This window comes from Cyprinodon variegatus, unplaced genomic scaffold (genome assembly GCF_000732505.1).
Source record: "Cyprinodon variegatus isolate N-32 unplaced genomic scaffold, C_variegatus-1.0 Scaffold33, whole genome shotgun sequence".
NCBI classification, from domain to species: domain Eukaryota; kingdom Metazoa; phylum Chordata; class Actinopteri; order Cyprinodontiformes; family Cyprinodontidae; genus Cyprinodon; species Cyprinodon variegatus.
Window position 1 is genome coordinate 498,544 of NW_015150486.1, and position 13,990 is coordinate 512,533.

At 37.3% G+C, this 13,990-nt stretch overlaps 1 protein-coding gene across 1 annotated transcript in view; it reads left to right on the plus strand.

Moving 5' to 3' along the window:
• LOC107102576 (myelin protein zero-like protein 3) overlaps window positions 1-10,939 on the plus strand; it is a 21,129-nt gene extending 10,190 nt beyond the window's left edge. Inside the window, exons 3-4 of the mRNA XM_015401944.1 lie at window positions 7,747-7,957; window positions 10,764-10,939. Of these exons, the coding sequence (XP_015257430.1) occupies window positions 7,747-7,957; window positions 10,764-10,924 (372 nt within the window). The 3' untranslated portion in view covers window positions 10,925-10,939. The remainder of the gene's footprint in view (window positions 1-7,746; window positions 7,958-10,763) is intronic.
• The last annotated feature ends 3,051 nt before the right edge of the window (window positions 10,940-13,990 follow it).

Genomic DNA, 13,990 nt, shown 5'->3' on the forward strand with positions numbered 1-13,990 from the left:
ATTATTAGCAACCTTCACCCGAGGTGTTTCAGTGCTATGATGAGCTCTAAAGCCAGACTGAAACTCTTCAAAAAGTTCATTATGGTGGAAGTGATCGCAAACTAGTTTGGCAACTACTTTCTCAAGAATTTTGGATAAGAAAGGAAGATTGGATATAGGTCTATAATTGACCAAGTCATCTGGGTCAAGAGACGGTTTCTTAAGCAGAGGTTTAATTACAGCAACCTTAAAAGCTTACATAAAACAAATGGTTAACAAACTGTGAATGGAACAACTAAAGGCATATTTTTTCAGGGTTTCCACGGGTCATTAAAAATAATAAAAAGTCATAAAATTATTACTTCTTAAATTAAGGCCTTAATTGGCATTAAAATTCTTTAAATGTGATTATTGTGGCATTTAAAATGCTTTATTTAAAAAAAAAAAAAAAAAAAAAAAAAGTTTATGAAAGCAATTTTGTCAGATATGTTATATCGCAATATATTTGCGTGTAACTGCTTCCGGTTGATCGTAAACCTTTATGTTCGAGAAAACAAGCTAGAGAATGTGGAAAATAGAAATTTTACCAAGTGGCTAAAAAACGAGGAATTCGTGACATGGCTGCAGCCTGTCAACCGTAAAGATCATGAAGGATTTTACCGTGTTTTTACAGTAAAATATATATATATATATATATATATATATATATATATATATATATATATATACATACTTAGGGATGGAACGGTTTATGAAAACCGTCCGAACCGTTCGGTTCGACTGTCTTGCTTCGATTCGCGTGTGTTTCGTTCGGTTCATGCGCTGCTCCTTTTTCTCATAGGCGAAGCGTTTACACTCCAGAGCAGAAGGTGGCGGTACTGCGACCAAAGCCAACCACCAGTAGTAAACAAGAAGAAGAAGAAGCGAAGCAGCGTAGCCGGATGTAGCAGAAAAAAATCAGTTGTTGTGGAGAATTGTGTCTGACTGGCGAGTGGGAAAGAAGAGGAGTTGGAAGACGCGCCAGCAGCACTTTATAGGTCTGCTGTATGGGACCACTTTACATTTAGAGCGACCTACGATGACGGCGGAGAGAAAGTTGTGGATAAAAGTGCAACAGTGTGCACCATTGTGCAACACGTTTTGTTTATGCTAACAGCAACATGACCAACATGTCAGGCTAACAATCAACATATACCGAACCGAAAACCGCGAAACCGTGAACCGAACCGTGGATTTTGTGAACCGTTCCACCCCTAATCGCAATATATTAAAGCTAAAGCTAATAAAAGCTAGAGAACGGGAAAATACAAATTTTACCAAAAGTGGCTGAAAAACGAGGAATTTGGTCCATGGCTGCAGCCTCTCGATGGTAAAGATCATGAAGGATTTTGCTGTGTTTTTCCAGTAATATACATATATGTGTGTATATGTATATATATATGAGTCATGGGTACTTGACGCATTAAAATGATTTCTAATAGCATTAAAAAGAATTAAATTAGTGTTACTCATTCCTGTATAAACCCTGTTTTTGCAGACACATTTCTGTGCTTTGCATTTGTTCTGTTAGTCTCATGGTCAAGTTTTGTCCAGGTTTAACGTTTCTTTCCACTGTGTGTGTAACTCCAGGGTAAATGCTGGCCGGTCAGCCCAGCCCAACCACTTCCTTCGCAATGCTATTGTGGTCTTGTTTGAAATGAGTTCAGATTCATACACCTCTAACCATAACTGCATTCAGTCCTTTAAGCCTGCTCACTTTAAGAGAAGATTCACTCTCCAGTGCACCACATAATCTAAGCAGCTCCATTGTACTTGGAGATAGCCATCAAGTGTGGTTCCTTGTAATTGCATTTGGACTGTGAGATTCTATAGTGTGGTAGCTGCAACAGTATATGCTGCCATTTCCTATAGGAGCACTCAGAGTTAAATGGAGGCTAATGCATTGCGGTTCTGCTAGTATAGAGTGCTGTTCCCTGGGTCATTGGAGACAAAGTCGTCTCCACTTAGGATTTAGAAGAACATAAGAACATACAGCTGTTAGTGAGTTAGAGAAAATAACACAACAATCACGTGTTTTTTTTCTATAAGTTTTTTTTCTCTGTATTGCAGCTGAATCCTCATATGACCGACCGATGGTACCGTCAACAAGTTTTACATTTTTCTGGCTAAACCCTCAATTACTTTCCACCCAATTTCATTAGCGTCTTTAGTTGGTTTATTGGCCTGCAGGCCCCTTGCTGTATATCAAACAGGGAAAAGGCCATGAATAAGCATGTGAAAACCTCTGTCAGAAAATATCAATTTGCTGCCAAAGCTTTAGTGTCAGTCAGCATTGCTGCAGTGCTTCAGTGGCCTGCATAATTACCTCTGTCTCAAAGAGACAGACAGGCTGAATGAACAATCAAATATTTTTTTAAAATGCTGGTCATTGGAGTATTTGTCTGTTGATCTAGGCTTATGAAAGCCTCTCCAGAGTATAAACACCTGTCTTACATGATGGTAAAATCTCCAGGTGTTCCCAGTTGAAAACACTATAGTAGTCTTATCTGTGTCTGCATATATAAAGGTTGGTACTTTGGTCTCTTTTGCTTCCATACTGAGCCGTCTCCTGCCTCGTCTCTGCTTTCTGCCATTCATATTCACGACGGACGATTGGCTTTATCAGTCCAAGCCTACAAGTAGTCTCTTAGAAAGCAGAGATTATACAAACACACACGGTTGTAAAACCATAACATTTATCGGTTGCTGTGATTGTGCATTGTTTGCATATGGCATTATGTGCTTCTTTTATTGGGAAGCCCTGCGCAGCTACGCTTGTTGACACTTTCCTCAGTCTTGTGCATGCTTGTGAATGTAAATATGATCCCGAAATGCCACACAGTAATAAAATTGTTGTGATCTTGATTTCATCAAACTTATGCAGGAAGACTCATAAAGTGTGTTAGAATATGTTATTCAGAAAAGGAACTACTGGTTGTTTTTATCATTTTACATCCCTTTTGATGCTTCTGTTAGAGAGACACGTTTGTTTTTAACATCCTGTTCAAATTTTATAAGTTTGTTAATATAAAATAGTAAGAAATGTATCATTATTTCTGAATTAACATGGTGTTCATCAGTAAGAGAACTAAAATGGTAATAGCAGGGTGGATCTGCTTTCAAGCTGGTGCACTGCAGTTTTTCCCAAAATCCAAAATCAAGATTTCATTTTTTCTTCTCCACAAACCACAACAACACATATGTTCGGCTTTGTAGTTTTATTGTTTTAGTTTTTTATGTCTTTTATTGCTCTCATGTCCAGAGTCCACTTACTGGAGACTTTACTCTTGAGTGGAAGTAGTGTTCACTTCCAGGTGGAATGCATTATCTGCCCACTAGCTGAGACTCTGTCTTGCTTTCTGTATGGCTGCAAACCAGCTTTAAGCATATAAGTGCCACCTAAAGCACTGAATTTAATATTTATCTTACAATATTCAAGTGTTTCTGTGATTTGGAAATCAAGACTTTTAAAATTGAAATGATTCGGCGAGAGGTTGTGGTGAGCTTGACTCTTTGCTCGTAGGCGGGGGCAGTGAAAAGTTCCTGTATTCGAATCCAGGCTTCAGGTTGATTTGCATGGAGTTTGCATGCTTTACCTTCTACAAGCACAGGTTCACTTTGGGTGCTCTGATTTCCTCCCACAGTGACTGTTAGGTTGATTGGTGACTGCACTGCACTTTGGTGTGTCTTTGCACAGTTTAAGCTGTCAGTCACTTACTTAACTTACTTCTTTATAAAGAAGTTTTTGTTTAAACTAATTTATATCATATTTCAGATATTTTTTCATCAATTCCATCCATCCATTATCTTACACACTTGTCCCAATAGGGGTCACAAGGGTTGCTGGTGCCTATCTCCAGCAGTCAATGGGCGAGAGGCGGGGTACACCCTGGACAGGTCGTCAGTCCATTGCAGGGGAACACAGAGACACACAGGACAAACAACCATTCACACACACTCACACCTAAGGACAATTTAGAGAAGCCAATTAACCTAACAGTCATGTTTTTGGACTGCGGGAGGAAGCCGGAGTACCCGGAGAGAACCCATGCATGCTCAGGAAGAACATGCAAACTCCATGCAGGAAGACCCTGGGCCGGGTATCGAACCCACTGTGCCACTGAGCGGCCCAGATTAATTTTTTCTTCTGTTTTCATTCATTTATATAGCTGTATGTCTGCAGTTTGGTCAGGTCTCTTGAAAAAGGATTGTTTTTTTTTTTAAATCCCAAAGTGATCTAATGGATAAATAAAGGTCACATACATACTGTACATACATAATTGGAACAGTGTTGGGGCTGAAAACGATGACGTTTCAAATGCACGAGTATGCACAAGTACATATATTGTGAAACGGCCAAGAACACTCAACTTAGAATGTACAAAACCATCCCTCCCTCTTTATCAAGTATGCGTCAGAGCAGACTTGTGCATTCTCCAGCGGGACACCTGTCCCAGCATGCACTGCGGCAGCAGCAGCGGCGACTAGGGAGCGCTCACAGAGCTCAGAGTATTAAGTTAAAAGTTTTTTTTCTGTTGCCGTCTCATTTTACAAAAGTAAGTTTTAAGATCACTTGAGGTGAGAAAATTATACTTTTAAGCTTAAATATATGCCCATTTACGGATTTAATGTGTAATAAAACAAAACCCAAAAAGTTATGTTGAGAGGACCGTTGCTACAAGGGAATTTTCCAGGCTAAGCGCAGCCAGGGCTAATGTTAGCCAATCTGCATTAGCCCTCTCTCGGCATAGCCATGTGTGAATAACCGCTGGCTCTGATGGGATTTTATTTTATTTGCAATACGTTCATTTGAATTTTGTTTATCTGATTGTGTTAATCATTACTCCCCCAATAAAGGAAAAACACAATTATTTATTATCTATAGACTGTTATTAAGAGGAGGTGAAATGTAGCTCCAGACTAGGTTTGACTGTGGTGATGTCACAGATGCGATTCGTTTGCAATTGACCCAGATTTATTCTGCGAGCTCCCGTTCTCCCCTGGTCCAAACTTTCCTATGTTCTTGTCAAGAACGTAATTTATGAGAACACGAGTCCATACTTGTGTTCTTATGAACTGAAAAACGACCATGGATTTTCTTTTCACACAGTTAAATTTTCACATGGAAGTTTCTGATACTGCAGGTACTTTATATTAATTAATAATATAAATTAATAACTAATAATTGTTATAAGACAATATTATTTTTTCTATTTACCTGAATTTAACTGTGGTGTGGTTCTAAGCTGAATGTCTTAGCTAAAGGAAAAAAGTAGCGCAGCAGGAAAGCACCCTGACAGAGTTTATATCCTGAGCTTTTTTCATTCACCTCAGCTCTAATCAACTAGACATGATAAGTAGTGATATTTTAATTACATTAAAGAGGAAAAATACTATTTTATACACCATCATTCATTTAATGGGCGTTATGATACGAAAGGGATCCCAAATGATCGAAAATAAACAATTAATGAAGTGCTTAAAATAGTTCATAGGTTCTGCAGATCAAAGTGCTTTTTATTCTATCCAGAACGGATAAACATGGCGGCCATCTGTTAACATATAAATTAAGAGAAAGGAAGTATGGAGAAATGAAAAGTATCTGTTCTCCTTAGAGAAGGCGTGCTAAGAATTCAGGGAGGAGGTCAAAGATCAGGCTCTCATTCCTACTCCCGGTAGTGATTATGTCAGCTGTGCGTCATCCTTCCCATAATATATCACCATGGCATGTGTCACAGGTAGCCGACTGATCATTTCCTTAATTAACTTTAAGCCTCACTTAAAAATGCTGCAGCACAGAGCTGTTTACACGCACACTGTGGATTCCTCTTCGCTCATATTGGGCAGCTTCTATTTCCGATCAGCAAACTGGTTAAAGAAACTAAGAATCGAAAATAAAACATTGGAACGATTCCGGGACAATTGAAAAGTTAGAAGCGGTTCTGATCGATCCTTGATGCCCAACCCTGATGCATACGCTGAAAGACTGCTTGAGAAAGGCAAAAGATGGATGGAGGGAATGTAAAAATTCTCTTTGTATTTCAAATTGATTTAATTGTTCATCCCTATATCTGTTTTCAATGATTTAGGCCCTATATTCACGTACTGTGACTACAAAGTTCTACCAGTAGCTCACTCTGGTTGCTCTCTGATTGAACTATAGCAACCTGTTGGCCTATTATATTTCATTTCAGTGTCTTACACTTTGTTTGACTCAAGTTGCTAGTAAACTTAAGGCTTCTCTGTCATTTCCTTAACAAGACCATGTGACCGTAGGCAGGTGCATGCAAGTAGTAATAAAGGAAGTAATGGAGCAAAGCAATTCAGGAAGGTGAAATGGAAACAAATTACTTTCTGTTTATAATCCTTAACAAAATTCCGATTTAAAATTTTTTTTTTATTGACTCGGTGTGAGGGACTGAGCCAGTCAAGCATGAGGACAAAGTGGTGATTGTCAAGAAACTGGGTTTCATTACCCCAAAGTAACAATAATCCAAACAAAGGTTTCAGGGCCCTTAAAAGAGGTCAAATGAAGAGACTAACTAAGGGCAAAAAAAATATCAAGTTCAAACCTCAAACTAACTGAACAAACAAAAACTGACCTGACACACAGCAAACAAAGGGGACTTAAATACTGGCTGATCAGACCAGACTTACACACTGAGGAAGAGGTAGGGAGAACATCTACACCAATTTAACAAAAAATAACTAAACAGTTAGCTTAAGGATTAAACTTAAATGACAATCATTAAACAAATTAACAAAATGAGCAAATCACAAAAGTAAGAAGAAGAAATTATGCAACATATTTAAAATGTTGAGTCCATGGTCTTCCCCCATAGTGGAACTCCAGATGGAACCACCCAATCAGTCCATGATCATTTCAGCCACATTCTCCCAGTTGACGGCACTCCCACCACACCAGAAAAGAAAGCACAAAGTATATTAAGCATTTGACAAAATTAAATATACAAAAGTTAACCGAATGTGCGCGCTACAATTGGAACTAATGTCTTCAATATTGTCAAAATAAACAAACCAATATATTTATGCTAGTGTGTATTAAAACTTATGAAAAAGTGGTTGTTTGTGGGGTTACTGACCATGTGACCATCACACTCGGAAACATACATTTTGCATATTACCTCTCTTAGTTATTTAAATCTATTTATATCCATACCTTTATTACTGCTTCTGTATTCCAAGACATCTTTTCCTGTCGGTCCCTCCACCCACACGTCCACCTTTCTCATCCTCTGAATGTCGTTAGAAGAGGTCTTGGTATCATGGAGTGGTGACTCATGGATGAAGTTGTAAACAAACGTATTTGGTAAATGTCACCTCTAGAGTAAAATATTGTTTTCTAGATATTTGCTGAATTCTCATCCAGTCGTGTAGCTGTTTGAGAGTTTTAGTCATATTTTTGTAGCTTTCATTATTAACATTTCCACAAAAAAAGAAAAACAATATCCCACCACCATCTGCTTCGCCTAACAAGTTGAATTCTGCAGCTATCCCTCCTGTTATTTGCAGTGAATAAACAAACCGTGTTTATAAAGGGTTTCAGGTGTTATTTTTCTGACAGTAGATTAATAATCTTTCATTTTTCCCCACAGCTCTTGAATAAGATCACGCTCAGTCTTAGCTCAAGTTTCACTTTATTTCACCGCTCCTGCTTAAATAAAAAAAGCAACAAAAATATAATTTTTTTTTTTTTTTCCATTGCAGTTTTTCCACTTCTCCTCTCGGGCATATTACCAAGAGAGCGGTCAGTTTGCCGGCCGTATCAAATGGAGGGGGGCCCCGGCACGTGGGGATGCTTCTCTCTCTCTGATCAACGCCACTTTGAATGATAATGGGACGTACATATGTGATGTCACAAACCCTCCGGATGTCTTCGGGCCCAACTCTGAAACTGTTCTCACAGTTACACCAAAAGGTATGATTAAAAGTCTTTATATAGGGATAAAAACCTCACAAGTGTTGCCTTTTGTTGTTTTAGCTCTCAAATCAACATTATTTTATTCATTGCAGATCATTTATTTATTTTATACTTTGTTTGTCATAAAGTTCCCATTGACCTGTACATGCTGAGAGGCAGTGGCGGTTCTAGACCAAATGTACCAGGGGGGCCAGGAGGCGGCCAGCGTGTTTTCATGGCGGCACAGAAAAGCATGAAATAAAAAACAGGCCAAGGGATTCAAATAAATAAAGATAGCTGCATGAAGTAACATTTCTATTCAATTAGGTTTCATTAAAATTCTAAATGTCTTAATAGGTCAATATACACATTCAGAATTTAGGAATTTTACTAGGGGTGCACCGATAAATCGGCCGGCCGATCGTTTGGCCCCGATTTCCTTAATATAGGGTGATTGGCGATCGGCCGATATTTACATATGAAACCGATCTTATCCACCAATCTATTTACCTCCGCGAGTGTCTTAAAATCAGTTGCTATTCCATATTTTTTCTGATCTTTTGTTGAAGTTTTGTTATTTGAAATGTAAAACATCAAAAGACCAATGTTGTAGTCTTAAGTTTGTTTTATTTAATTAATATTTATTATTTAATTCATTTCTATGTCAAGGCTCTACCTCATGGGNTTTACAGATTAATCGATTTGCTAAATAATTCTTAGCTGCAGCCCTAGTCTGTATATAGAATTAATTAATCTGTTCTTTAATGTGGTCTCTTTCAGGACTCTGAGGATGAGGAGTACTACGATGAGAAGAAGAGGCCTCTCAGTGATCAAGATTATGCTGAGTCTCAGTTCTAAAAAAAAAAAAAAAAAAAAACTCCTGTGTTGGATAACTGGAGACACTGAACAGACAAAAGTCAGCCTTGTTCATTAGTGTTCAGTCTCTAAGCCAATAAAGTTTACTTTTTTATTTTCTTTTTTGAGATTCGGTAAATTACTCCATCTTTGAATCGACCACAAATGGTGAAATGTGTTCGTACTGATGAGCTCCTTCAGAAAAAGCAGCTGAGCTCTGAGGGAATAAAGGCATCTTTATTCCTGTGTCAGTTATGCTGTGGTTGGGATGCTTTTTTTTGTTTTTGTTATGTCTGCCGTCCATCTGGTGTCCATAAATACGGTGGAAACTGACCAAGCAGGCTAACGGGAGGCTACGTGTCTGTGTATATACATGTACATTTTTTATATCTTTATAATTTGGATGCTGTTTGTCACTTTATTGTGAACAACTTGGATGAGTTTTTGTTTAGTTTTTTGTTTCTAATTTATTGTGTCAGAGTGGCTGGATTCTGTTTTCTTTAAGTTGTAACATTTCTAGTGTTTGCTCGAAATTACGACAAAATAAATGATTTATTCAGAACTTTTTCTGAACTTTGAGTTTGTAACTTTTCAACATTTTCACTGAATCATTTTAGCACAAACTTTGTATCCTTGTACTTGTGTTTTGTTGAGCACTGTCTGGTGATTTAAATTTGGATGCAGCGTATTCACCTGAATGAATTTTTTATAACTGGATTTTTTTTTTTGATGAGAGAATGAGCATCATGTTAAACAATGCCCCCCTTTCTATAAAACACCATGTAAGATGCCTATTTGTCTGTGAACAGTTCCTTGATGACTTAACTCTTGCACCTTGATGTTGCGACTCTGACACTCATGAAGAGACCTAGTAAGAAAAGAAATGCACATGAAAACACAATCTGTCTCATTTCTTCTCTGCATGTCCGTCGGCTCACTCATGCCCTCTAGGTTTTAATAATTTACACGCAGCCATGGGGAAACAATTATTATTCCTGCTTCATCTGCAATACCATGGCAACAGCTTCAGAGTGTCGGTCAGAAAAAAATAAAATAGATTCAAAGGATCTATCAGTAACCATGTCTGTTTCAGCGCATATCATCATTAGAATTTCTTTGAGTATTATGTCTTCAGTATAGGGGCCATAACGGGGGCCAGTACTTGATCTACAGGGGCCTTGGCCCCTGTCTAGAACCGCCCATGCTGAGAGGTCAAATACATCATCAGATAGGAGATTAAGTCAAATATTTACACAGTTGGTGTAGCACTGTTATAATGTAAACATTTTCAAATTTAACATGGTTTCTAACTGAGTTTAATAAACTCAGTTAGAAGAAGCTGCAAAAGACAGTTTTGGAGGCTAAACTTCCATCTGGATAACGACCCTTATAACAGAGTGAGAAGTTTAATGGCTCAGTTAAAGTCCTGATCAAATACAAGGCAAAATTAAATATTTCTTTTAAGAGATCACTTCTGCTTTCTTCCAATCTGACTCAATATGAGCTATTTTCCTAAACAAGAACAAATTATCATCCAGATTAGCCAAAATAGTTGATACATATTCATTAAGAACAAAATAAAGAGCTGCTTCTAAACTATTTAACTCACTGTCCAGGATACCAATGCCTGCCACACCTTTCAGATTTTAATTTGTTGTTTTTTAAAACAACATATTCATTTCCTTCAGCTTTACAGTTACATTGTTCTTCTTTAGTATAAGATTCCAATAAAATATTTTTCAGTTTGTGATGAGTATGAATTTTGCAAGGCAAAGTATTACTCTGCACATTTATAATAGTTTATTTTAGAATAGTACATTTATTAAAACTTTTCTCTGAGGTTAATTTCTCTTTAGGGTATTTGAGGGTTGTAATTACTTTATATCCTTACTGTGATGTCCTGCATACCTGATTCTAAACACCATGTTAATATGGATCTAACAGCCCCTAACACTCTTGCTCTCCTCAGCACACACCATCCGCTTCTCCGATGTCGCCGTCCTCCTCGCTTTCATCCTCATCCCCTCTGGCCTCCTCACCTTCTTTCTGATTGGACGGATGTTCTGTCCCAAGAAACGGCACAACCAATCCAAGGCCTACAGATCGCCCATAGAGGTCACAGAGGGGTGAGTAAATTATTCTACCAATCACTGATGTAGCTCTCTTGGGTATAATGATAGTCGAGTCAGCCTTTGACGGGGATAGATGCTACATCTGGATTGCTAATGCCATGAAGGTTAAACAAGAACTGAGGTTTATGTTAAAGATTTGGCTGCAGGGAGGTCATGCTTCTTGGAGGAACGTGCTTTGAATCAACAGAGTCTATGATTGTTGATCTACGAAGTGGTTTAAAGAAGTAGTGAATCCTGCAAAGCCAATGGTTCGATGCAACCAGCTGGGTTTCCTTAGAAAACCTTCAACTCAATCAAATCTGTATGATTTGATTGAGTTGTCTCTGTAAATAGCCTTAGGATAGATGTGTATATATATATATATTAAGTGAATTGAATTGAAAATGGAAGGCAATAACTTCCTTATTTAAAAAAATATTATTTTAGTTTTTAACTCCTTTATTGAGGAATGTGGATGTTACGCAACTGATGGCATGTTAATTTATCCAGTGCTTAAGTTTGTCATGATTAGTTTGGCTGTTAGGTATATCAGGGTTCCCGCNTTTAGAATTTAAAAGTTTATTAGGAGTGTATGTAAACTTTCAAGCACAGCTGTAATTTTCATACAAACTGGCTGCAGAATTTTGGATCAGCTGAAGGATTTTAACTACAGTTTGTGGACTTCCTGATAGTAAAGAATTAAAATAGTCCAGTCGTGAAGTAACAAAAGGATGGACTAGTTTCTAAGCATCACCCCTGGACAGGATATTTCTAATTTTTGCAATATTACACAGATGAAAGGAAGACATTCTAAAATCAGATCTTAATGAAAAATATCACCAAAATGTTTTTTTTGTTATGAGACGTTTTCCTAAGTAAAGGTTTAATTACCGCTACATTAAAGGCCTGAGGTATATATCCCTGTAACATCTAAAATGGCTTTGAAAATCAGAAGGAATACTTAAATAACTTAGTTGGAACTCGATCTAACATACAAATGAGGGTAATAGTTTTCCTAACTCTGAAAGTTCAACTGGATCAAAGCAGTCTAAACCGGATTAAGATTCTAGAGAGCAGGTGGGATGGATGGATGGTTCAACAGAGCTATGGCTCTGGGTGAGTTTGGCAACCTTATTAAAAAGATATCTTGGATTATTTTTATTCTCCTCATTTAAGCTATCACCTTCAATGTCAGCATGGATGTTGAAGTCCCCCACTATGAGGACATTGCCAGTATTTAACACCAAATCACATAGGAGCCATCTGAAAACTGATCTAAAAATTCAGACTAAGAACCTGTTTTAAAAAAGAGGTTTTATTGCTTTGCAATTTGGATGAGGGAAGTTAAGGGTTAAATGTTCTAAAGAGTTGTAATTATTACCTTGCTTTGGAGTAATCATTAAGTAAGACTGACAGTTTGATGCTACTCCTCCCCCTACCCAGACTTTCTCGTTTTGTGAAAATATAACTACAGGCATTTACCTCATTTATGCCCACATGATTCTCTTGCTGCAGCCAAGTTTCTGTAAGACAACATAAATCGTTTTGATGATCACAAATCAAGTCATTAACTAGCAGATCTTTTGAGGACTTAAACTTATGTTAAATAAACCACATTTAATCATTTTAACTTTTCCCCCAATTGGAGTTATTATAATTAGTTTTTTACATTTGTATTAAATTATCATAGTTTACTCCTTATTTCTTAATTATTATTATTATTATTATTATTATTACCGTATTATTATTATTAACAGACGTTTTGAAGACGTTAAATTAACTACATAGTTTTAACTTTTTCCCAAATGAAATGATTCACTCTTTTAGGATTCTTTTCTAATTTATTTGTTTCTGGTCGTGGGCAAGACACTGTCTGGATGGAGTAATGAGTGGGTAACAGCAGAGAAGCTGCAGAGAGGAGTGTTAAACTATGACTCTATTAATATTTCTTTTGTTTTCATTACTTTATGCTGTATCATTTTGTTTCTAACATAATACTAATTCTGTATCAGCTTGGATTTCAAGCATTATTTTTTTCCACTACGGGACTACTTTTTTTTTTGAGCCATTAATTCAGTATCCTAATAATGCAATAAAAATTCTACTTTGGCATCTCTTTTGCTGAAGTAGTTCACACCGCCAGTTGGAATTTCACTGGGGAGTGGTGGCCTATTGGTTAGATCAGTGCCCTTGTGCTCTGAGAAGGTTGCAAGTACCTGGTTCAATCCCCGCAGCCTGCACTCTGGGTCCCTGAGCAAGAGCCTAAACCCCACACTGTTTCCAAGGCGCTACACAATGGCAGCCCACTGCTCCCCAAGAGGATGGGTTAAATGCAGAGATAAATTTCTCCAGTGTGAGATCAATAAAGTTAAATTATTATCTGTTTAAAGCCCACGTGGGATGTGCCATATACTATTGCAAAACATGAACTGTAAGTCGGAAAGCATCACCTTGAACACTTTTAAAAAGATGTATGTTTCACCGCACTCACCAATCTATACGGCTCAAGTTTTGACATTTGCATTAGCAGCTAAAAGGAAATTAATCAGCTACAACAGTTATGGTCAATTAGTCAGCGTTGGTCTTGGCCTTAATGTTGTGATATAGCTTGCAGCTGGTAGATTACCAGTGAACCTCATTGCCTTTCACAGACACGTTGACCTTTCATTCTGCTGATGAGGAGCTTCATCACGGTGAGGACAGCGGTACATTGTTATTGCACAAAGCCACAAACAGAATTTATTAACATCTGCATAAGGCTGACTCACACAGTAAACTTTTTATTGTAAATACGTAAAGAAATTTATTTTGTATAAGTAAATGTATACATTTGGCTACAAGAGCCTTTAATCAATGCCCCCTAAAAAGTGGTTGGACTTTATTAAAATCTATATCTTATCCTGCAGATGCTGCTATTATATTCAATAATATTTCATAACTATTTCATCATATTTCAGTGGTTTCAAAATGACAATATTAAAAAGAAAACTAGAAATTAATAAAAGAATAAAAATTAGTGTTTATGGATGAGATTTACTGTAGGTGAACACTGATCCCTCCAGTTCATAGGTCAGTATTGGTAGCC